The 26,289-nt window shown below is 45.5% G+C and overlaps 1 protein-coding gene and 1 non-coding gene across 2 annotated transcripts in view; both read right to left on the bottom strand.

The window, feature by feature from the left end:
- The window catches only part of VAT1L (vesicle amine transport 1 like), a 150,998-nt gene that overhangs the window by 69,885 nt on the left and 54,824 nt on the right, over positions 1–26,289 (bottom strand). The window contains exons 4-7 of the mRNA XM_059903939.1: positions 15,479–15,621; positions 7,689–7,792; positions 5,480–5,535; positions 1,651–1,845 (exon numbers count right to left, since the gene is read on the bottom strand). Coding sequence (XP_059759922.1) covers positions 1,651–1,845; positions 5,480–5,535; positions 7,689–7,792; positions 15,479–15,621 — 498 coding nt within the window. The remainder of the gene's footprint in view (positions 1–1,650; positions 1,846–5,479; positions 5,536–7,688; positions 7,793–15,478; positions 15,622–26,289) is intronic.
- LOC132354437 (U6 spliceosomal RNA) lies at positions 9,211–9,321 on the bottom strand. The gene has a single exon (XR_009499301.1). It is a non-coding gene; the product is annotated as a U6 spliceosomal RNA (small nuclear RNA).

The raw sequence follows: 26,289 nt of genomic DNA, 5'->3' as shown, positions 1-26,289 counted from the left end.
CCCCTTCTTTCCTCCATGGTCAAGTTAATCTCTTAGCCCTGGTCTCAGGTAGCTCAAATTTTCTCTCCTCCCTGACCTCTGAGACCCAGCCACTCTGCAGTCCAGCCCTTCTCTATTCCACTGACATACCACAGTGAACACCATATGGATGTTTGACCCATTGAATTAAAACATTTGATCCATGAAATTAAAACATTTTGACCCATTAAATTAAAACATTTTCAAGTATAACAATAGGTTAACCATCTTAGAAATGACACAACAGAAGGAATGTATGATTATCTGATTTGATTTAGTAACAAATTGAATTACAGTGAGCATATGCTGTAGAAAAAAGACTGGAAGGAAGCAAACCAAAATATTACCAATGTTATCTATCTCTGGAATGTGGACTTGCAGTTTATTTCCTCCTTATGTTTTTGGCTAATTTAGGAATTTCCTATAATAAGCATGTATTTCTTTTACCATAAGAAACAAAGGGTTTTGGTGGTCGAGTTTTTAAAGTATCATTCATGATATTGCTGTGTCAGAGAGGCATATATAGGCCTGATCCATGCCTCTCTGATTACATGGTGACTCCCACAAAGCTTTTTTTGGGGGGATTTCTGTGCTTAGGAAAGCCATTAGATTTTGGCCAACCTAGTCCATTAAGCAAATAACACCAGCTTTCTTGCCAGGATGACAGCTACTATCTGTTCCATGGAGTTTTATATTTGTTAAGTTTTTCAAAGGTGTCGGTGACTCCCCAAAGTTCAAAAATGTACTTGTACTGTAAGACACTCACCCATGCAAAATGCAAAAACCAGCCAAACAAACAAAAAACACACTCCCACATCTTTCTCAGGGGCTTCATGGCTCCCTGAAGCCAAGGTCATGACATCCTGACCTAGGAAGATTTCTTAGTGGAATGCCTCTTCAAACCTGGACCACATTTCTTCATTTTCTCCTCACAGGCAGCTACCATGACTGGCTTCCCAAACGTCCAAAACTTCCCTTGTCCTGAAGAATTTTCTAGATGCTGCCTCTTCCTAGCACATCTCCCCTGAACCAATATGGTCAGTTCACACTTCAGTATCCTTAAAGGTGACATGAGGGGCTCTTAATTTTTTTTTGTGATCAAGGAATGCTTTCAAATACTAGAACTTTTGGCAGATCAGTTAATAAAAAGACTCAGTCAAACACTAGATCCAGCAATTCATTAATAATTACAGTGCCCAGGGTGACAGCTAACAATGTCTGGAAGGGGCTCCAAGCATCCGGGCTTGGCACACAAATCATTTCAACTCTGAACCATTGTCCGCCCTGACCTTGATCTCACATACCCACATGGTGAGGATATAACTGACGCTGCACCATGTACACACTCTCTTGTAACCAAGGTGAATCGAACACACCCATCAAGATTTGGTGACCTACCCGGGAAGGGTTCATGGCATGAATGGCATGTTGACACACGTGGTTTGAGAACCACTACGAAACTTGAAGTACTTCTTACATCCAAAGCACTCTATACTACAGGACAATGACTTTTAGGACCCTCATTTAAAGCAAACAAACCTGGAGAAAAATCACTTAATAAAAGATCGGATCTGGCTGCCCAAAGCTGACTAAAAAGACAGAGATTATTTGCTGGAGAAACATCATCCTTACCTCCTCCAGGGCCCACAGGGAGTCCAGCACGGGCTTGACCTTTTTCTGGTTGTAGAGCCCAATGAGCTTGTCCACCACTCCTCGAATGAGGCCAGCACGGCCCTGTTTGAAGAGAAGGTTTAGAAGGGAAAACCCAGCGATGACTTTGTTCTCTTCGTATAGCTTGATGGGGTTCACCTTCTCAACCTGCCACCACTGGAAAGAGAGAAGGTGTGGGTTACAAGCCATCAGTGCCAGGCCATGTTTGTAGCGTTGCAGGGAGACAATGGGGCTGCACTTGGGTGGATTCCAGCTGCCCAGGTGGTGGCTCTTGCTGGTGTATTTCTGTCAGCACCTCTTTGGCTGGGCACTGCTACAGGTGCACAGTGGTGCTTCCCAGAAGAGCTCGGGATGTAGGTGGGGCACAGCCCTTTACGAAAACAACTCCTAGACCACCTGTGATTGGAATGTTAAGTCACACGGCTGGGCCCATCAGATCTGGAGTTGAATCCTGGCTCTACAGTTTGCTCCCTGTTATTCTCTGTGCTTCGTTTTTCTCAGCAACATACAGTGGCAGGATGCTGCCTCCGAGGTTTCCTGGGAGAATTCAGCGTGAAGCGCTTGGCTTAGTGGATGGCGGTGGTGGTGATGGGGCTGGTGAAGGCAGCGGGGAGGGGTCGGGGGACGTGGTGGGAGTGATGTCTCTGCCTGCGCGAGCAGCTCTCCTTGGGGGAGCAACAGCAAGGCTGGAGAGGTGGGTCAGAGGGCATCAGATAAAGAAGAGGAAGGAAGCATAATATAGGAAGAAGGAACAGCATAACGGAGCGATGGAGCCACAGTGTTGGAACTACATCGATGGTTCTCAACTGGGGGCGGTTTTACCCGCCAGGGACATTTGGTAAATGTCTGGGGATGTTTTTTGTTATAACTCAAGGGGGGAATCAACTGGCATCTAGTGGGAAGAAGCCAGGGATGTTGCTAACCTACAATACATAGGACAGGTCCTCGAAACAGAATTATCCAGCCCCAGCTGTCACTAGCACTGAAGTCCTAAGCGGGATACCCACACCTGGCACATATGGCTCCCTTACTTCCTGTCTTTCATCTCCCACTCCAGACATGAAAATCAGTAGATAATCCATTAACAAACTACAGAAATGGTGATCCAACTGCTTTGTTCTGATTTAATTGTGTTTCTTCTGGTGCTGGTTAGAATTTAGAAATCCAAAAGGTCCAGCTTCTAGAGGGTGCTAAGAGATCAAAATGTTTAATAGTTTAATACAGAAGGCAAAGAGGAGTGTGATGGACCCTTAGGAACATTTATAATAGTTATGTTATTGGTGTGTTTCTTTTACATCCTGCCTCCTTCCAGGATTTAGGAAGCTCAAAAAAGTAAAATATCTTGTTTTTTTTAAGTGGGGAAATCAGATTGTTGGAAAATAAAGTGTAAGAAAGACAGGTTGTAAACAGGGACAAGGTTCATGCACATTTTTAACCAAAGTACGCTCCCCAAGGGCCTGGGGGCCAGCTCTAGGAGAGAGATGTATTTGGCGGTGGGCTGCTTGCCACAAAAGCAAAGGTAGAGAAATGATTAGTAACTTGATTCTCAGTGTATCTGCAGCGCTTCCACAAAGCGTTTGTGAAATGAAATGCTTGCCGAAGCTGCAATTGCTGCCCAGTTGTGTTTGTGTTCTAGAGCTGAATGCCTGGTTTTGAATCCCAGTTCTGTCACTCGCTAGCTGTGCAACTTTAAGCAAATCACTTAACCTCTCTGTGTTCAGTTTCCCTACTGTACCTCATGGGGTCGTCATGGGGAATAAATGTGTTGATACATACAAAGTACTTAGCTCAGCGTCTGGTGCATAGTACGTGCTCTATACATATGAAATATTTTTATCACCTTAAGTTGGAGAGAGATTTTGGATCGAGGGAGTAAGAGCTCTGGATTTGGAGTCAGACTGCTCTCAAAATGTTGACTTCATTTGCTATTATCGTCATCGTTAAGATCTAAAAGCAAATGGCATGTGAACACAAGCTCCATAAGAGTTTTAAGGGGGAACATCATTAAGACAGCTGAGTGAGAAATTCCTGTATGATTCCAAATATGCCTTTAATTTCTAAGGCTTTCTCCAATGTATAGAAGAAAATGCCTTTCTAGAACCTTCCAGAACAAGGTCATCATCCCACTCCTCAGCATGCCCTACCTTCAGTTTGCTTCTAACTGAACAACTAATATTGAACCCGGCCTCTGAAAGGGAACAGTCTTCATTCTTGACCTCCAACTATAAAGGCTTCTGGTAGTCGGCACCCTTGCTTTGAGCAGGAGAATCGTACCCTCCATCTTGGCTGCTTTCACGAGTGCCTTCACTGAACATGGGCACACTGCAATTATTTCATTAGCGCTGTGTGTTATGATTGTGCATGCAGGGGAGAAAGGGAAAACACTTCTTACAATTGTATGTAATTTGGGACCAATTTGGTTCCCTACAGCAGGCCGTCAGCATCGTGTTAATTACAGCCACAGCAACAAAACAGCTGCGAGTGACACAAAGCCTGTCTTCAGGGGACACGCTCCAGACAGCATCCTTCATTAGACTCCATTCTTGCTCCCCTGTTTATCCCGAAGTTGCGATAACCTTGACCTGAACTTCAAAGCTCAAATGCAAACCGAGGCCCTTTAATTCTAATCTCACAGGGCAGGGAGTACTAATCATTCCAGAATCAGGGAGTGTTTGGAGATGAAGCCTTTGGCAGCCAGTGTTGGCACTTTGGGGGCATATGGATATCCCACAGTGCCACAAAGAGTAAATTCTAAACCCCTTTCCCTGGCTTTGTCTGACCGCTCTATTCATAGTGCTTCCACCCCATTCTGCTGTCTTCTACTTCAGCACCCTGTTTTCATCCCTTTCCGAGATTTTATGACTATTTACAATCATCTTATTAATATGTATTACTTATTTCATCATCTCCTTCACTAGAACGCAAGAGTCCCAAGGGCCTCAAATGCACCTGTCTCATTCGCTGTGGTATCCTGGTGCCTGGCACAGCACCACAAATAGTAGGTGCTCAGAAGGTGCTTGCAAAGCGAGTGAATCCATCAGTGCCTCACTGGCTGCTGAAGAGGCTGAGAGGAGAGAGGACGAAGGCAAGCTCTGATGAGACACGGCGACCCCCTGTGGCGGGGACAGGCGTCAGAATGGAAGTTCAAGCCCAGATTAGTTTAATTCTAGTAAGTGTGGCTCCAGGTGGGAATGTAGACCTGAGGAGCTTCGTGGTGGGGTGAGTGCCCAGGGATGCAGCTTCTCAACTGAAGACACAGTAACCACTGTGTTCAGAGCATGAGCACGTAAGCTAGTGGTTCACACACTCGCCTGTGTCAAAAAGTCACCCCAGGAGCTTGCGAAAAGTGTCGAGTCCTATTGTCTCTCCCAGCCAGTAGGATGGGGCTACGGAGAAATCTCAAGTAGCCCTAGAGACCTGGTCAGAAAGTGGCCAAACTGAAAGGCTGGTCTCTCCATGGACCAAGTAAAGTGCACTAATGCTAAGTTTATTCTTGACCAGTGATTAAAAATACCAACACTTAAACAATCTCTGTTGAAATCAAAATACAGTTTTCTGGAGTTTCTCGGGCACTCTCATTTCTCTGCTTCATTTGGACAAAAGTGGCCCAAGTCACAGTCCTGTCCATGTGTGGTGAGCAGGTTGAGAATGCAGGCTTTCTTGCAAATGAATGATGCAGATGAAGGACAAACAAGATTTAGGCTATTCGGTCCATGTCCTTGGATGGAAAAGCTTACAACATGCCAAGCACCACACCACCAGCGTACTTTAGACGTGCATGGATACTTACTGATTTTGCAAAGCTAAAGAAGCTCTTGGTCTCTCCAGTCACCATGTTGGATGAACCTGCAAATGGAAGATTCCCAAATCAAGCTAACGAAAATCAACATCTCTTGGTTTGCATGGAAGAATGGCAGTTGTCTGGCCCAGAACTGTCAAGAACTTGAAAAGAAATTTAGGTCAGCCTTGGAAAAATGAGGGAATTGGAGGGGGTGGGTGGCGTCGAGTTGACTTAATTTTAACTAAGTATCACTGGATCAGAGAGGAAGTAACATTTCTCAAGGTGACTATCATTACTTTGGACAACAGGTCACGTGGCAAAAATGTGATTTAAGCCAACATTATAATAAAATGATGAGTTGCTGAAATGTCTTGTTGGTTCCATTCTCTGAGACCGAGAAATGAACTCCTTTGTGATATTACTTTATGGCTTGAATTTGATTCCTCGGCAAGTGAGGGGCTTGGGGAGCTGACCTTGGCTGGGCATTTAAGTAGTGGAGAGAGGCGGGGCTGAATTAGAATTTAGATGGATGGAAAGATGGGGTACAGAGGAGCAGATGAGGGTGAAAATAGGTTCACAAGCCAAGGAAATGGTGTGACCCATGTGTGAGTTCCAAAGAGGTCTGGGCAGAAAGGTGAAAACCACTTGAGACCAATGGTGTGGGGAACGGAGCCTTGCTGATGGGAACAAACAATATTCAGAGTTAAGACAGGAAGTTGAGTTAGGAAAGATTCCCTAACATGCTCTTACAGAAAGGAAAAACCCCTTTCTGCTGTTCTGGGTTGGGCGGGGGTTAAGAGATACTATACCTTAGTGGTGCCTTTTCGGCGACTTTCCTGCCTTCCCCCCACAGATTTGGGAGTAAGTTCCTCTCAGAGAACCGTTAAATGAAAAAACAATGTATGTCTTAAACTTAGTTCTTTGGCCTTGGTAAACTAGTAGCCAGTTAATCACTGCTTCTCCTTTTATGGGGTGACTTTTACGGGGTACAAGCTTCACAGCACTAGGCTTTGATTACTTAGTCAAGTAATTGATGTAATAAATTAGATACTCGTGATATGATCGAGTTGTATACACCAAAATGACGTCATGGACCTGGGGCAAAAATAGAACCAGTAAATGAATAAGGACGGATAAAATGCTCATCTGTATTTGACTCACGTGTTAGTCATAGCCAATATCCCTACACTGACATTTATAGCTTCTCTTATCAATAGTAATAATTTAAAAACTGTGCATCCACCGCTAAAGACTTTCAAATACATGGCCACTACTCATAATGCCAGAATACTCCAGCAATGAAAGTTTCTTCCTTCTCTTTCTGTCACAATGATCTGATGATGACAAAATGATGCTTGACTACTTATACCTCTCAGATATCTCTTTTATAAGCTTCTCAGCTAATAGTAGGGAAATGAGTGTTTTTTTCTGAGTTATGCAGAACTAAGGCTCAATTTTCTACTCTACTTTCATGGGACAGAGTGCCAAAAATCTCAAGCATTGGAGAACTCCCAGATCATTTGGCTTTGGAATGTGACACCTGGCTTCAGATACGCTTTTTTCTTTGCAGAGACTAATGTTTAAATTGGTTTACCTGCCTATGACAAAGAGAAGAAGAAGAGGGGGGAGAGGAGTCTCTGGGGTCTCATTCTGCTGGAGAAAACCTGCTCCCAGATGTCTCTCATGAATCCTCCCAAACCCAAGAGCATATAAGTGAATGTAGAGGCAGACATGGGCTCTATCCATCCGGGGCTTCTGTCTTGATTGGGACATACAGGAGTAGTTTAGAGGAAGGAGATTCTGTACCTTGCAACTTCATCTCCAATAGTGAAGTTCCTCCCTTTTAAAACCACCACATCCTAGCCACTCTTCTCCATCCTCTTATGGCTGTTTTATTGCTTCATTTTTGGAACTTCCTTTGAAGCTATCAGTATTTTCCACCTGTGCCACCTTCTGTGGGTCGAGTCCCATCTTGTCACTACCTTGGCTTGGCCTTGCTTTATTTCTTTTAGAATGAGAAATGCTCATGGGATAATAGGGCAGTAGGGACTTTATAATTGAAAACAGTAGCGATGCTATAGAAAACATTAAAATATTAATACCACCCCCATCTCATTATGCCAACATATCAACACATCTCATTTTTCAGAGCCCTTGTAAGCACACGTGCGGTGCTGCCTGTCGCCGACCATGTCCCCTGCTTCTGTTTAGTGCTCACCGTATAAAATGTAGGTTCCCAGTGGTTTGAGAAGGCCGAGACCTTTTCCAGTGTTGTCCCCACAGAGGCAATCCAAAACAATGTCCACTCCTTCAGCAGAGATTCTAAATGGGGAGAAGACAAAGTAAAATATTGTAACCTGTCAGGGACCAAACTGTCAATCCCTTTACCTTCCTGTGTCATACTGTTTACTGCCAGAATCAGGAACAGAGAGAGCTCTGGGAGTAGAAATAAATAGGGCAGAAGCCCGGGAGGTGGATGTATCCTCCTGAGTCCAACTCTCAGAATTGCACAAAGCCACAGACAGCTAAGAACCTGGCTGGTGGTGCCAGCAGAGCACATCACAGTCCGTCTAGCCACCTCACTCAACTTCTCTGAGCCTCAGCTTTCTCCTTTGTAAAGTGGAGCTAGCGGGACTTCCCTGGTGGTCCAGTAGGTAAGACTCCGCACTCCCAATGCAGGGGGCCCGGGTTCGCTCCCTGGTCAGGGAACTAGATCCCACATGCCTGCCACAACTAAGAAGTCCTCATGCTGCAACTAAGAAGTCTGCATGCCGCAACTAAAGATCCCGCATGCTGCAATGAAGATCCAGCATGTGCTGCAACTAAGACCTGGAGCAACCAAAAAACAATAAAAATAAATAAATTAAATATTTTTTAAAAGTTAAAAAAAATAAAATAAAGTGGAGCTAGCATGTTTCTTTGTGCTAAGAATGAAGTGAGGTGGCAGATGTGGTGCTTGGCCCATTGCCAGCCACATAATAGTTGCTCCGTAAGTCAATCAACAGCTCATATTTGTGGAAATTGGGGTGTGTGCCAGGCTCTGTCCAAGGTGCTGAAGAGTGATAAAACCATCAAGCTCCCTGTCTTCATGGGGCTTCTGGTCTACCAGGGATTGGCTTTCTTCCCTCTCCACCTCCCTCCTCAGTGAAGCAATAAAGGCACGTTAATTTAACTTGCAAACTTCTATTTGTCCAATCTCCAGGTTCAACCTATAAACATACTCCTAGAGGAAAAGGGTTAAATAGAGAGGATTTTCCTACAGTGACGGAGGGCTCCAGAGGGAATCCACATTTGTACTCTATTAGGAAGAAGATCCCTTCTTCCATTCATTTATTTATACATTTATTAATTCACTCACTCATGTACTTAACAAACATCTACTGGGCTTCTTGGGTTAAAAGAGATTATGCAGGAGGGGTGGTAAAACCCGAAGGCTCTGGGGATTGTAGGGAATATGTTCCTACCCACAGAGTTCCCAACTCTGGCTGGGTCCTGCTCTGCTCAGACAAGAATGGCACTTCCTCAGGCTTGTGCCTTTGCAGGGTTACCTTGTCTTAGCACATCGCTCACTTTTTCTACCCCCACCCTCATCCCCCAGCGAAGTTCAGGAACTGCCACTAACTGACGTCAACGGCTTTGTCCAGAGTGTCACCAACTAGGAAATTACACATGCATCTCCTGGGTTCATACACTAAGTTGACTGCTCCATGCCCCTGAGAGCTGAGTCTTTTTTTTTTTTTTTTAATATGGAACACCTCACGAATATGCGTGCCATTCTTGTGCATGCTTGTGCCATGCTAATCTTCTCTGTATCATTCCAATTTTAGTATATGTGCTGCTGAAGGGAGCACCTGAGTCTTGATATGAATGTGCCCTTCAAAAGCCCTCAGGTCTTAACCAAAATCCAGCCCATTACAAAGGCTCTTCCAAAGTGATCAGCTTAGCTTCCCACCCAATAGAGTGCTTATCTCATGGGTGTGTCCGTTCAAGTCCCACCTGTAAATTCATAACCAGGGAGTTAAGCCAGTGGATCTCAAACCTACATGTGTGTCAGAATCTCCTGGAGGGCCCATGAAGATACAATTGCAGTTTGCCCTCCGTCTCCCTCTCCTCCTAGCTCTGCTGTACTTGGTCTGGGGTGGGGCCCAGGGAGCTGCATTTCTAAGAAGTTACCAGATGCTGATGCTGCTGATTCCAGCTGCACACTTGGGAAACCCCTCGTCTAAACCCGTTACTCAGAGGTCGAGGCAGCCTTTTTTTTTTTTTTTTCAGTAGTAATTAATTTGTTCCTTAAATATTTAGCACTGGCACCACACTAGGCACAGGGGGTATCATGGTGAGCCCACACGGATTTGATTTCTCCCCTTTTAGAGGTTACATTAGGCAGACATCAATCAACAGTTAAACAAATAAAAATTAAATTGAGAGTGAATGGGGTCTAGTGCCACAAAGGTACTATGAAGCTGTTTAAATTGAGGGCTTGCCCAATCAGGGCTGCCAGAGAAGATGTCCCTGGGTAAGTGATGAGTGGCAGTTGGAGGAGGTAGGTAGGGAAGGAGTGGTGGGAACAGTGTTCCAGGCGGAGGGAACAGTATGTACAAAAGCCCCATTCAGGAGGAGCCTGGTAGGCAGGAAGACTGGAGTAAAGAAGATGCGAGGGAGCTTGCTGCATGGTGAGGCTGGAGAGGCAGGCGGGAGGTCTGAGTACAGACTCTGTGGGGGGCTCTGGGCTGGGCTGCAGACCCGCTGATCAGGTCCCCACCTTGCATCATGGGCCGGGTAGCTCTGCACCTGTTTTTCTCACTTTGACCAGATCCATTTTTGCCAAGTTTGCTCCCTCGTGTGGAACTGAGCCCTCCTGGGCCATCAAGTCCTCCCTGTGAACTTCAGTTCCTAAGATCTCTCCCCCTGCCTGAAGGATGCCGCCCATGCTTAAGAGCAGCCTCCCAAATGTGAGGCTGTGCACACCTTCCAGGGAACCCCCGATGGACCCGCCCGTTCTCTGCTCCTCACTTCTTTCCTGATGCTCCTCATACCCGTATTCTGCCTGTGGGTCCGCATTCTCTCCTCTGCCAATCACATCTCCTTGCATTAGCTGCCCCGCCTCGGCCTCTTGCTCTCTCCTGTGGACTATGGTTCTGCAGAAATGCAGGGCAGGCCCACAGCAATGGGTGACCATAAGCTCTGCCCACTTCCCCGTCCTCACCTCCCACTAACCACGCCAGACATTCTGACCTTCTAGCTATTCCTGAAGTCCCACATTCAGGAGCACCTACTGAGTGCCAGGCACAGCACTGAGCCTTCCTAAGTCTCATCTCATGACACCTCATGCCAACCCTGAGACTCAGGGCCTTTGTTATACCCATTTGATGGATGAGGAAACTGAGGCTCAGTGGGGTCAGGTGACTGTGGGAAATGGGCGGACCCTGGTTTGATCCATCACATCCAGAAACCAACTGAGGGCCCCAGAGATGGAGTAGGGTTTTATAGGGTGGGCTGTGGCCAGCCCAGGGGTGACCACCACTGCCACTTCTAGCTCCCAGCGAGGGCTGAGCAAAGCTGGGGGTTGCTCCACTGGGCTTTACACTGGAAGGAGACACTGCAGGTCTCCTGCATATCCAGGCCACCTGCTCCTCCCACATCTCTCTTGGCATTTCTATAGCTGAATCAGGCAAGACAGGGTTTGGCCATGCACAGGGGTCAAATAAGCCACAGATTCATTCCCCATTGCTGTCACTGCATCCTTTAGAAGGTCAGTGGTGAACTGGGGGCCAAGAGAGGGGGAGGAGATGGATTCTGTGGAAGAGGAGCTGGGTAGAGGCAGGTGTCACTCCCAGGGCCCTGAGGAAGTCAAACCTTTAAGCAGACATTGCTCCTTTAGAGGCCAGCAATGTCCCTTCAGGTGAGAGTTGCAAAATTGAAAAGCGCTCCATCCCCTGTTCAGTCCTTATAAGCTCAATCAGTGGATCAGACGGAACTGGACAGTGGGTCTGCTTAAATTGCTCCAGGCCCCGCAAATAAACTTGGGTCAGGTCCTCCCTTGGTCATCCTTACACTGAAAAGCACCTTAGCAGCATCTTTTAATGGAATAATCATGAATATCACAAGCAGAGCAGGTAGCCCATCAGAGGCACAGAGGCCATCCTCATTTCTTAGCTCACCCCCGCCCCCCAATTTCTGGGAGTGTCTGCCTCGCCTGCATATGTGTAAGTGTAATTACATAAAAGCAGAGAGGGTAAGGGCAGAGGGTTACAGGCAACAGTTCCTATTCTGCTTTCTCCCTCTCTCCTAAATCTCTGCAGACTTAAACAGCAAGCAGAAATAGCCCCAGCTCAGAGATTCTCTGGGCCTAATTCAGCAGCAAGATATTTTGGGATTGCTGATCCGAGACTTTCCTGTCTGTCCTTCCTTGGTCCCCAACTCCTTGCTCCTTTATTGAGAATACCACCTCTTTGCTTCCCATCCACTCGGATCAGTGGAGAATTTCTCTTGAGTGGTGGTAGTTGCAATAGAGCCATTACTGGGTAAGCAGCCCTTCAACTTTGTCGAGAAATTAATTCCCCTTTACTGTAACTTTCATTTCCAGTTGGGTCCTTGGCTCTCCACACACTTCTTCTCGTTCAGAATTCCCTTTTCTCTGAGAACTCATCTGTACCTTAGCTTTAACCATCACCTCCAAGCTCGTGACAGAGGGATGAGGCGCTGTCAGAGTGCCCAGCACTGTGCCTGGCGCACAGTAGGCTGCTTAGTAAAAGTTTACTATTGACGGTTCCCACATGCACGTAGCAGTACCACTTCTAGGAATCCTTTCTTGACCGCTTTCTCTCTGTTCTCTCCTGGTGGCTAGACTCTTGTCAATTTCCACTAGGTCTCAGTTTCTCTATATAAGATAAGGAATTTTCATCTTTCAGGATGCACCTACAATGATCTCACTGAAATGCTCCGCAGAGTGGGAGGAGATAGACAAAGCCTGGTGCCCCTTCACCTTGCCCGGGACTCGCTCCCTACCTCTCTCTACCGACTAAAATAGTTCCCACTCTTCAAGCACGCGTTTGGGGCTGTCCCCCTTGGCGTGCTCTCTGGTCTTTCTTCCCTCTTTATTTTGAAAGCCCTTACAGTCAGATGCACACAGTTCAAGGCTTCTAACTCTTCCACTTGGTTTCAAGCATCCTCTTCTCTCTCCTCCGGAACAGAGAAGGGGGAAGTGACATAAAGGTTATGTCTGTATTATAAATATTTTTTTCCCCTATTCCCTTTATAATGCCTGGCTCTAGGCTGCAAACATATTCAAAAGAAGCTTATTGAGTGACTGGTGGATAAAAGAATTTTCATCCCAAGAAATTTTATGTTATTATTTTTTCTAGTTGATTACACACAGCACAGTGTAACAAACAATATCCATGATGAGAAAAGGAAGAAAAATCACTCAGCATTCCACTCCTGTTGCATCTCAGTGGGTGGATTTTTTTTCCCCTTTCATTTTATGCCCTCACACGCCAAGAATTTATACAAAGCTGTGATCACAGTGTAGCTGGAATTTGGCATTCTGCTTTTTTTCACTCAATATGCTACCACAGGTATTTTTTTCATTTTCTGACAGAGTCTTCATAATTATCGTTTTTTAAGGGGCTGCATAATACTCAAGTGTGTGGGTGTAGTGTAATCTACTGAACCGTTTCCCTTCTGTTGATAGTGGGGGCTGGTTCTGAATTTTAGCTTTTACAGACAATGCTGTAATTCACCCTGTCGTCACATCCTGAGCACCTACAATGAAGCAGAAGCAGTGCTTGGGTCTGCAGCAAGCAACGTGGACCTGTGGCTTTTATTTTCTTTGGGATTATATCCTGAGGGTAGGATTCGTGGGACAGAGAGTACAAACATATTTGCAGCTTCCCAGTCATTTTTAGGCTAATCCCAGAATCTACTTAAGAATGTAAGGAAGGAACTGTTGAAGGTCACTTTTATAGGAAGGTGGTGGGCAGGTGGGTCTCAGATGCTGTTACCTTCTACTCTTCTGACATCAGAAGAAGTCACTGATTCTGGGGCTAAAGGCAGCAGGTCAAGGACACTGAGGGGATGAGGAGATGGTGTAGCTACCTGGGACATGGGGACTGCAGAGGCTCCCTGGTTATGGACTGTCACTTCTTCAGAAGAGCTGCCACCTCCTGATCCTCTTCTCCTGCTACCTCACACATCCTCTGACCACGTCCTCCAGCTGCACTAGTCTCCTTTCAGATTCTTGAATTGACCAAGTCTTTCCTGACCCCGGGCCTTAGCACATGCCATTCTCCTTGGTCAGAAATGCTCTTCCTTTGGCCAAATTCTCAGCGCTCAATTCTCAGCCCAAATCTCACTCGTTGGTGGATGACATGTCTGATTTCCCCATCTGCCTATGTTTATTTCACTAGCACCTTGCATTTCTCCACCAAAGCACGTATCAAAAGTATAAATCAATGAATTTTTAAAATATCTCTTGTCCCTTCTTCCCCAATAAGACTCCAAGCCCCATGAAGACAGTGATTGTCAAGGTAGTTTCTGCTGGATCTCCTGCCCTAGCAGAGTACCTGCTAGGTACTTGGTATTTATTAAACAGGTCAGTGCAGGAACAGAGGAAAGGATGCTTGAAGAAATATCTCTTCAGAGGGTGAAAGGAAAGATGGCTGAAGGGAAAGTGGTAGTTCATTTTCCAGACCACAGCTTGAAAGATGCAAGTTAAAGGAAGGAAGTTTATAAAAGTAGGCAAAGATATATTCTGGAAGTCTTTACAAACTACTATACATAAAATGGATAAGCAACAAGGATTTACTGTATAGCACAGGGAACTCTATTCAATATCTTGTAATAACCTATAATGGAAAATAATCTGAAATATATATATATATATATATATGTATGTATAACTGAATCACTTTGCTATATACCTGAAACTAACACACTATTGTAAATCAACTATACTTAACTTAAAAAAAAAAATGCCTGCAATCTCTGGACATCTGAGAAACGGGTGGTAAATTTCCAATATCTAGCTTTAAAGCTTTCTTTTCACATCACATGGGAAATACTGGGGCAACCTTAAATGACACGCAAATCTTGACACTCAAAATTTTTTTTAAAATTTGAGAATTCAGACTGTCAGAAGACTCTCCTTTCCAAAAACTTCCCAAGTTTCACCTAATCTGGTCTAAATCTATCACTTCAAACAACCAGATCTCCCATCCTCCAACCCTTCAATTTTTCATCTTAATCAGTGATTTGGAGGAAATTGTTTCTTTGTTATGATGCTGTGCTAACCGGACAACTTAATTCCTTTGTACCTTCTGATTTTGTGCTGGAGAATGAAAATACAGAATCAGTGGCTCTGGGACATTGCTGAATCCCCCCAGGAGCTGTGAGTGGAGCAGAGCCTGGGAATCAGCAGGGGGTGAGACACACAAATCATCTGAAAGCATGGCGGCAGCTGGGTGTTCCATCTGATTTCCTGTGTTGACATGCACGGGGCTGTCAGGATCATACGTGGACTATGGATCATGTTATAAAGCAATGTGTCCCCCGGGGAGACCACAACAGCCAGCAGACGGATGTCCCCTCCCATTCGTTCTCTGTGAAGCACCAGTGACTCTTCCAAACCCGAATCTGATCATGTCACCACCTTGGTCCTTTGGTGGCTCTCAGTCACACCCAGGTTGGAGTCCACATTCCCTGGGGCTGTTACATGAATGAATGAGAAGTAAACTTCTCTGTGTTAAGGTAGTGTTATAGCAGCTCTCACAATTTAGCTTTGCAACTTACTTAACTGCTCTGTTCCTCGGGTTTATCGTCTCCAAAATGGGGGTAATGATAAGGTTGATGAGAGGATTAGGTGAGTGAATACGTATGAAATAGCACAGAACTAGTAATATATATGTTTACAATTACGATTATTATTAGCCCTCCTCTAAATGAATGCTCCTGTTCTTTAAGGGAGAAGTGCAGGGACCATCCTGGTGCTCTCTATAGCAAACATCTTACCTTTTCACTTCCTGCACGTAGTCTGCATTTCTGTCAAAGAGATGAGTCACAGAGTCTTTGATGGCTTCATGCTTGAAAGTAGAAGCTGTTCCAAAGACAGTCACATTGGGGACAGTGGAGCACAGCTGAGCCACAGCTTGGCCCTGGGAGTGAAATACAACAGACAAGTCACACAAGAGAGCTACCATCCAACAGCTAGTCTTACTGGGTGTAGAGCAGGATTTCTCAGCCTTGCCGCTGTTGACCTTTTTTGGCTGGATTAGCCTTTGTTGCAGGGGGTTGAACTGTGCATTGTGAGATGTTTAGCAGGATCCCTGGCCTCTGCCTACTAGGTACCAGCAGCAAACCCCCAGTTGTGACAGCCAACAATGTCTCTAGACATTTCAAAATGTCACCTGGGGACAAAATTTCCCCTGGTTGAGAACCACTGGTGCAGAGGAAGGTAAGCCAGCAAAACCCCAGTACCAAGACATAACAACTGTTATTTAACCACATTGACCCTCAGGCTCTCCATTTATAAATTAGCACTAATACTACCTACTCCCTAGGATCTTGGAGGATGTCTTAGTTTGGATTTCCCAGAAGCAGATTCTGAGGCAAGGATTTGAGAGTAAGTCCTTTATCTGGAATAGGATCGCAGGAAATACCAGGGTAGAAGGCAGCCAATAAAGGGTGTGTTTATCAAGTCAGTATCCACCACGCTAACTGGAACTCAGTCCCTCTGAGGAACTCCATGAGCAAGTGTAGAATACGCCTCGGAGGTACCCGAACCAAGTAGTGAGGAAGCTGGAGTTATTTATCCACCAAATTTCTGTCTGATACCGGTTGAGGGTTGCTTCTGCAGCAGTGACTCTTAGGCACGTCTGACTTGTCCTCAGAGGCCAAACGTGCTTCCACAGCCAGCCAGGAGCCCTAAGTAAGCAACCTTCAGCACGTTGAGTGCAGAAAAGGTATGGTGTGGCTGACAGCATCTGCTACAGCGGGTGTTAAATGAGGCAACAAGTAACACAGGTCCAGCACCTGGCACAAAACACGACACTTAATAGGTAATCAGTCTTAATCATCTGTACCCCTTATTGGCTTATTACACCCAGGGCTGAGATGTCCAGGCGTATAAAGAAAATGCCAGTGCATGAGGTTTAAATCTCGAATGGTCCAAGAGAAATCACAGATGTAGTTAGGAATGGTTAATCTTCCCATATCCTTTTTCAATATCGTTGGAAGTTTAAGTCATTGGACAAAATACTGTGATCATGTGCATTCAGAAACCTTCCAGTAAAACCCAATTTGCTGCTAATTAAGATGCATCCTAAAACCAAGTACTGTCTCTTTCCAGTGTTCCATCTACCATCTTAAGAAGGCAGAAATTATTAAGGAGGGAAATTATTCTACCAAAGGCATCTGTGATATGAATTACAGCCTCTCACTTTATTTACATGTCTTCATGTTGGTGGACTCAATCAGGTTAGAAGGTCAATTTGTGGAAATGTGATTTTTTCCCAGCATTTGCTATTAGAGGCAACATTGAGAGAATCAGAGAATGTCAGAGTTGGAAGATCATCCAATTACCCCCTCCTTATTGTTTTATAGACCAGGGAGAGGGGACTCTGAAAGGTTAAGGTAACCCAATTCTTCAGAGGCAGACCTGAGATTCAAAGCAAGGTCTCCTGACTTCCAGCTACTGCCATTTTCTATTATGCCACGCATGCTGTCTACTTATTTTGGCATTTAAAGCTAAGCAGACTTTTAAGTTGCTACCTAAAATAGACACATTACTGACACGCTCACTTGGAGGTCAATGTTTCAGAACACGGGCGTGAACCTGAGACTCCAGAGAGGCTACAGTTCTCTATTCTAAGAAGAGCTTTGGTATTTGGTTAAATTTTTTATCCCCTGATTTTAAAGAACAAAAAAGGGACTCTCCTTCCTAGTGAGTCTAAATATCAGCAACCACCATGACGATCCTCAAAAATTCAACAGGGCTTGAGCCAACCTTGTTAGTTCTGGCATGGGAGCTTAGAACTGGTTCTCATAGCCATGTGGCCCCTCCTCTGTCCTTAAGCAAGCCTGACATTTATCCACTCAACTCCTTTTCACATTCCTACTATGTGCTACCTCATCACACTGTGCTATAGATGCTGGAGCAGCAGAGATGCCTGATACACCTTAATCTCTATCTCCAGTCCCACCGAGTCCCAGACTTGTGTACTGAAGTACCATTTTGGCATCTGTCTTCACCTGGCTCTCCAGAAACCACACATCAAATTCAACTCATCCAAAACATAACTCATGGCTATCTCCAAATGAGTTACTCCTCATATTAGCTTGCTAGGGCTGCCAGAACAAAGTACCGCAAACTGGGCAGCTTAAAAAACAGAACTTTATTGTTTCACAGTTCTGGAGGCTAGAGGTCTGAAATCAAGGTATCAGCAGGGTTGGCTCCTTCTCATGGCTGTGAGGGAGGGACCTATCTGATCCAGGCATCCCTCCCTGGCTTGTAGGTGGTGGTCTTCTCCCGGGGTCTCTTCGCATTGGTCTTTCCTCTATGCCAATCTGTGTCCACATTTCCCATTCTTGTAAGGACACCAGTTATATTGGATTAGCGCTCACCCTCATGACCTTATTTAACTTGACCTCTGTGAAGACCCTACCTCCAAATAAGGGCCTATTTTGAGGTGCTGGGGTTTAGGATTTCACCTTATGAATTGGATGAGGGTGGGGGGACACAATTCAACCCATAACACTCCTCTCACTGCATTTGCTGCCTCAGTGGATGCAACTGCACCACTCACTCATCGCTAAAGCCAGGAATCTGGGGGTCATCCTGGACCCCTCTTCCTCCCTCGCCCCACATCCAGTTAGCACCTTTGTTGTTTCCACTCAACATCTCTTGGGACTGTCACTTCCTCCCCTGGATTATGACAACACCTTTCTAACCGGCCTGGCTGTTTCCACGTGCACTTCAGAGTGATTTTTCTCAAACACAACACTGAGCATTTCATTATATGTTTCAAAGCTTCCCAATGCCTGTCATGGCCTTCAGAATGAAATGCACACCCTTTCCTTGACCGCACAAGGCCAGCCCTCTGGGATCTGACCCAGTCTGCCGCACTAACATGATTGCCCTCCACTTTTCCAATATCCACTCCCTAACTACACACAGATGTCAGCCATCACTGACATTGGCCATGACCCTCATCCCATAGCATTCTCAGAATGAGCCTTCAACCTTATTTTACTGAGGAAGGAGCTGAGGTTTACGGAGGTTAGGGACCTGGGCCAAGGTCATTAGGGTACGATGTGGTAGACCTTGATGTGCTGTCCTCACCAGCTGAGTGACCTTGAGTAAAGCATCAGCTCCTCTGATCACTTGTCTTAATATGCATTATATACAATACTATATAAACACGAAGATTGTTGTGGGATTATATGACATTATGCATCCACGGGCTTGGAATAGTGAATGTTTAATAAATACTTGCTATCATTACTACTGGGACTCCTATTACTATTTATCTGCACGTTATTATGGTTACATCAGCAGTGGAAGCATATCCACCACCTACTCTCCAGAACATCTCATGCTATTTTGCATCAGTGCTGGTTTTCCCACACACCTTCCCCTTCCTGTCATGGCCTGGCCTTGCAGTGTCTTCTGCAGATCACAGCCACTCCCCCTGAGGCATATCGTCTTCTAGAAACCTTTCCCAGCATCCCAGGCAGAGTCTCTTGCCTCTTCTTGTACCACCATTGACCTTCCTCCAGGACAGTGGCCACCACGGCCTTCTGGGGCTGCTCCCTGACCCATCTGTGAGCTCCATGGGGTCAGGGATGGTGCCGCATGTGGCTCCAGACCCCAGTGCCCAGGGCAGAGCCTGGCACAGAGCAGGTGTTTGGTAAAACTTGTTGAATAGATGCATGAGAAATGAGAGGGGTTTGATGTAATGGGGAAGCCCCTCGTCATTTTGCAGATTTCTACGTTCTTTAGCTTTGCAGAGTGGGAATAAAGCATAGGTTTAATGAGCATATCTAGTCTCTGGCCCAAGCAGAATTTTACCATTTCCGTTTTAAAGAGAAAGATACTTGTGGTAGTAAAATGAAATGATATAAGTAACTGGGTTACTTACATATTTAAATTATTATGTAATATATATGAACATTATATGTGATATATAATACATAAATGTATCATATATTATAATTATAGTTGGCCCTCCGTATCCATGGATTCTGCATCCATGGAGTCAACCAACCATGGTTCGAAAATATTCAGGAAAAAAAAAAATTCCAGAACGTTCCCTAAAGCAAAACTTTAATTTGCCACATGCTGGCAACTATTTATGTAGAATTTACATTGTATTAGGTATTATAAGTAATCTTGAGATGATTTAAAGTATACGGGAGGATGTGCATAGGTTGTATGTAAATACTACACCAAGGACTTAAGCATCCTTGGATTTTGGTATCTGTGGGGGGAAGGGGGTGGTCTTGGGTACCACCACCCTGTGGGTACCAAGGGACAACTGTATATATAATTAGAACAATTATGTATATATAATTAGAGTAACCTATGATATGCATTATATGTATGTATGTACAATTAGTATTATATATGCATATCTAATAAGTAATACCTAGCATATAATATTCCATTCGTACTATATAATTAGGATAATAATAAATTAATATGATTATTATATGTGCCTATGTAATATACATGCACATATAATTAGCATAATATACAAGTAGTATATGTAATATTATATCATAACTTGTATTATTATATAAATAATGATGGGTAGTAAACCCAAGTTCAGCGCATATCTAGTTACAGCATCCCTACCCCCTCTTTTAGCTCTTAAATAATTCACTCAGGCAATGAGAGGCCCTTGCAAGATCCTCAATGATTTTCTAAAGTAAATAATGCTCAGCATTCTGTATTTAAGCAGAAAAGTGCTGTCCCTCACGTTTATAGAAAATCTGTACCCTCCGTTCTCCAAGTCCCAAGGTGAATGAAAGATCAGCATCTAATTTATCCTCATTTCTCCCACGTGCCTAGCAAATAGCATGGACTCAGTAAATACTTGTGGAAGACGGAGTGAATTTTCAATAAAAAGGATTCTGCAATTTACCTGCAGACCCAGAACATAAAATGAACAAGACAATCCAGTCTCCCAGCAACAGCACTAAATGGAGATTTGCATGTACTTGCTTTTAATTGATTTTCCCTTCCCTCTGTAGACTGTAAGAGCTCGGCAGCAAGCCTCTCCCTCCCTTCCCTGCGGCTATCAGTGCAGCAGTAACAGTCTGTGGTTCCTGCCTCTCACCGTGTGCCAGGTACTGGGCGAAAGTGCTTCCTTACACCCTTAAACCACTTTTACAATACATTTTTTTTGTTTCCCTTTTATACCTGAAAATGGGGATTCAGAGAGGGAAAGGAACCTGTCCAAGGTTATGTACCTTGTAAGTGATAAACCTGGGGTCAGACCAGCTGTTCCTGACTCCACAGCCACTCTGCTATTAGTCTTTTTGTCCATCCCACTAAGCACTCAGGTTGCTGACATAGAAATCTTAGAGAAAACCAAGCGTCCTTGACATCGGTGTGGAAGGCTTCATTGATCCACTCCAGATAGCTTTGTCTCAGGTTTAGATGGGTGAACAAATTTCAACCAGCTCAGTCCTAATTCCAGGGCTGTTGGGGTCCCCTCAAGCAGAGCACAGACAGTAGGAAATCCAGGGCCAATAGTTAGAAGGGAGTTGTTTTGGGGGGGTCCCTGAAATTTGACTCTTATCAACAGACTGGCAATTCAAAGCAAGATCCTATTCCAGAAAAGCTGGGCACAGTAGACAAACAACTAGAGGAGCAGATACATTTATATAAAAGACTTAGTACACTGTCTGGTACATACTCAGTACTCATTAACTGGCAGGTTTTAACACAACTGCTCTGGAATTAGGACTGAGACTGGTCGAAATTCTGGTTACCCACTAAGTGGGAATTTAGGATAGATGCTCCTATCAGGGCACTGAGATTCAGGATTCAGCATCAGAGACTCAAGTAAACAGGAGACAAAGAAAGGATGGCTTAAAAGGGCCTCTGTGGGACCTCCCCGGTGGTCCAGCGGTTGGGACTCCGTGTTCCCAATGCAGGGGCCTGGGTTCCATCCCTGGTCAGGGAACTAGATCCTGCATGCATGCCACAACTAAGATCCCACGTGCTACATCTAAGACCCGGAGCAGCCAAATAAATAAATAAATATTAAAAAAAAAAAAAAAAGGACCTCTATGATACAGATATTCTCTACCTCCTCAGCCTTGTTTCTCATCATATACCAGAACTCTAGCTTTGGAAGGACTGAGCATATGGAAAAATGCTTAGTCCTTCCAAAATGCTACCCCCTCTCACCACAGGACATTTGCACACATGCAGGTCTCAATGCCTGCAGCCCTCTCCCTTGTCTTTTCTCTTGGTTGATTCCTAGTCATCCTTGTCATCTCAGCCTCTCTGTCACTTCATTGTCATTCATTCCATCACTATAGGGCTATTTCATGACTGCCGCAAATAGAGTAGACACTGAGAGGTCCTGGAAAGATAAAGGTGAACAAGTTATAGACAGTCCCTGTCATTTTGGAGCTTGCATTCCCCTAGAGACAACAGATATTTAGAAAATAAATATACTCTTAAAAGTACAGTCATACACCTAAACCAAGAGGGCGAGAACGCCAATTCCAACCACTGAACCACTGGGATAAGACCCCATTGGTGCGCTGCAGTCTTGCAAATATGCAGAAAATAAGGGGCATGCACTCAAGTGCATGTGGACGATGCGTTAGGGAGAGAGACTAGATGAAACGGGAACTTGAACTTGATGATCCCCGTGGTGGCTCCAGTTCCATGTTTTCTAGGTCACATGGGCTGGTTCTTAGCTGGTCTAAAGAAAATCTTTTTGAAAAGCCTCCCAAAGAGAATGAGAGTTTACACATTATCCTACATTTAGTGAAAAATGGAATTTTCGATTGCGAACTTGACCATTTCCGAAATCACTTATAAAACAGGATTAGGTTTACCTCTCCCAAGAGCTGTTTTCACATTAAACAGCTCCTGGAAACCACAAACCATTCTAGCAGTCAAAGAATGTAAGAGAATGAGCTTGGGGCTATCTAGAGAAGATGCCTGGAGGAAATGGTGAGGTCAGGTTGTTTTCCTCCAAAGAACTGTCAGTTTACTTTTTCATCTTCATCAAGGCAGAGAGGCCCTTGGACTAGGAGAGAGAAATGAATGTTATCACAAAATCTAGTACATTGGATACCTGAGCCCTCCGTATGCTTTTCGTATGACAATACAAACTCCCACGCTGGGATTCAGACACAGGTTTAGAAATTTTTCCTTTTCCCCAGATCAGTGCTGTCATTTGCCTGCTCAACAATTCAGTTGACTAAGTTGTTGTAAGAGGGGGAAGTTCACATCCCGCTGTGTGGGCCGATCCATGTGACCCACCATCAAAGGCAGCAAAGAACATTCTATGTTTTCCCCTAGCACACTCTCAGAATCAGTCAGCTCCTCTTTCTCTTTATCTCGTTTGTCGCTGCACAACTCTTGAGCCACGCATGACACTCTGTGTCACATGCATGTGCTGAGACTCTCCACAGTGAGAAGCTTCAGGGGACGGTGACTGAGGGAGGAGAGGGAGAAGGAGGAAAAAAGTGAAGATTGATTGAGACTGGCATTTTTCAATTGCTCAAGGTGTAAATGTGGAATTTTTTTTTTTTTTAATCCAAAAAAGCCGTAGACACATTTTTGGGGAAGCCTTGGCAGATAATATCTTTCATTGATTGATTTTATCTATCATACAGCTCAGTGCTTCTCCATATGAGCTGCCAGCACCAGCAGCGTCACCTCCTCTGGAGGCTTGTTAGACGTGCCGGTTCTCAGGCCCCAGCCCAGACCTGAAGAATCAGAACCTCTGGGGGTGGAGCCAAGCCTTCCGGCAGATCCTGATGCAGCTCGAGCTGAGAAACCACTGATGCAGTGCACCCTTCATGGCGCCGCTCCACTCCCCGTGATGCAGAGGCTGAGGCCCCTGGGATGCTCAGAATATCTTAACATCACATGTTTTATTTCAAACCAGGGTGGGGTCTGGTTATTAGTATATACTTTATAAGCTCCCTGGGTAATTCTAATGTGCAGCCTCTTGCTGAGAGCCAGCGCTCTAAAAGTTTCCTTCTTCTCATTTGGTCAGTTATGGCCTTGACCATAATCCACTTCCTCCTTTCTGCGTCGAGGTTGGCATCAGAGCCTGTGGGTTTAGTATGTGGGATCCCGTAGGTGAGGGTATGACTAACAGTCTTCTGTGAGTCGGAGATGCAGGAAGAGAAAATAATCCCCCACCCTATTAGCAGGGTCTGAAGCTCTGGATGCCTGGAGACGTTCAGCCTCCCTGCTCCCAGGGCCTCGGCGAGGCTGCTGAACACCCAGGTTTCCCAGCCGCTCACTGCTCTGCCCATCAGTTGTCTGCAAGGTGAATATTTAAACTTCTCCTCCGCTCAGGCTGCACCAAGCTCACTGCAGAGGCTCTCAGGTGAGAAGCAGTAGGGCTAGGTGGTGAAGAGTATAGATTTATCGGATACGATGTCATCTGCACAGAACTTCCTGTGTGCTGGGCGGGGTCCTCCATGCTCTGCAAACACCAGCTCATTCGATCTGCATCCTGACCTCCACGAAGAGGGTACTATGTCATCCTTGTTTTCCAGAAGAATGAACTGAGGCCCAGAGAAGTTATGTAACCGCCCAAAGTCATACAGCAACAACAGAAACTAGATTTGAAACAACATCCCCTGGCTCTAGGGTCCACAATCTTAACCACTGCCCCAAGCTACAGAACAGTAGAGGGTCTGGAGACTAAGAGGAGAGAAGGAAGGGGAGCCATCTCTTACTGGCCAGTTGCTCTTTGTCAAGCACTGTGCCAGACACCTTACATGTATCTCATTTTATCCTGCCAACATCATACTCCCATCATGAAGACAGGCTCAGAAATGAAGGCTCAGAAAGATCAAGGTTATCCTGCTGGTCATTGGAAACCGAGGCTCAGAAAAGCTAAGTACTAGCAGCGGGAACTGATGGGATTTAAACCCGAGTCTCCTTGTCACTAAGCCCAAGTTCTCTGTTCTGACATCAAAACAATTAAATAGAAATGAGACCCATCCGAGGTTGTAGAGCAAGCTACAGCTCTCAGATCCCAGACCACTTATGTCCTGGAGCTGCCACGTAAGCTGGCTGAGTGGCAGATTCTTCTTCTCTAAGTCAGGGATGATAACGTCTACTCCACAAGGTCAAAGAGGTCAAATGTGGGTCAAAGGAGGTAACACATGTGATGTTTCACCAGAGAAGACTCAGAGCAGGTGCTCAATAAGCAGGCTTCCAAAGCCACCTCTTCCAGGAAGCTTTCCTGGATATCCCCAGAGGAGTTAATATCTCCTGCTTTGCCCTAAAACCCACACATATCATTTCTCAACCATCTTTCACGCCGTACTATGGTTCTTCTTCTCTCCTCTCTCCTCTTCCCTCCTCTTCCTCCTTCTCCATCTCTCTCTCCTCCTTTTTTAAAAATCTCTTTCTTTTGTGTCTCCCACTAGCCTGTCAACTCCTTAAGGGGAGAACCACATCTTATTTGCCTTTATCCACAGCAGTGGGTCCCCCTACGTAGGTCTCAGTAGCTGTGTGTTGAATGGATGAAGTAGCAGAAATGACAGAAGTTTGATGAGCAAAGAGCAAGGTAGTCAAAGAGGACTCACAGTGTCCGAGGGCGACTGAGGGCCGGGACTGGGCACGTGTGCCCTTTCTAGAAGGGGAGGCTTGGAAGGAAGGTCCAGCAGCTTCTTTGCTTTATCCCTTGCTTGGATGCAGACAAGGTCTGCCCCACATTCCTTGGGCAGTTACAACCTTACATCAGTGATGGGGAGGGGGCGGGAAATGTATGTGCTCACCAAGAGTAAATATTTTCTTGTTTTTCCCTTCCACTATAGACACGGAGCGGGGAGAAGGGTAAGATGTGGGTAATAACCAAGGGAAGAATATAGAAAGAATGTTGGGATGAATCAGGTTTGGGCATAGAAATATATTTCTCAAAGAGCCCCCAGAGACTAATTACAGTTAGATGGTGGTACTGGGTCCTCCTAAGGCAGTTTGCAGGCGCTCCCAAGCTGGGCTGGGGTGGGTGTCTGCCCTGCTTTTGCCCCTCCCACCCGTGCAACCTACTGGCAGAGTCCTGCTCCCAAGAATCTGGTCACCTGGGGGGACAGAGGGACATGTTCATGAAGGGATTTGGCCAGAATGAGTCCCATGGCCCAACATGAGCCCAGCTCCCCACTTGGTGCCTAAAACACTTGGTCTCAGCACAGCTGGGTTTCCTAAGGACAGGTCATCATCGAGCACGACAGGCAGCTTTGGGACAGAGGCTGGGAGGGAGGTGACTTTCGCATTCCCGAAGTTTCTCCTAGGACATGGTCCCGTGAGCACTGGGGCCTCCTGGGGTGCCGGACCGGTGACAACTCCGCCTTCCGCTCTGGCCCAGAGGGTAGACAGTCTGGTTTCACTGCATGGAATGTGTGAGGGTCAGACAACATGGCGCATTTTTGTTGGAGAGGCAGCTCCAAGACAGGGGCGGGAGAGAAGCTCAGGTGGGGTCTTAGGAAATAGCCTGTAGGGGACCCCTCTTTCAGAAGGCCAGAGCAGCCTGGCCCCAACAGAGCCTTGGACAGACAGGAGTAGAAAAACTGAGTCCTGACCCTCCTTCCACCATTTCAGCCTTCAT

Source organism: Balaenoptera ricei, chromosome 19, assembly GCF_028023285.1.
Source record: "Balaenoptera ricei isolate mBalRic1 chromosome 19, mBalRic1.hap2, whole genome shotgun sequence".
Lineage (NCBI taxonomy): Eukaryota > Metazoa > Chordata > Mammalia > Artiodactyla > Balaenopteridae > Balaenoptera > Balaenoptera ricei.
The sequence above is the reverse complement of the archived record's forward strand: the minus strand, read 5'-3'. Positions and strand labels throughout refer to the sequence as shown.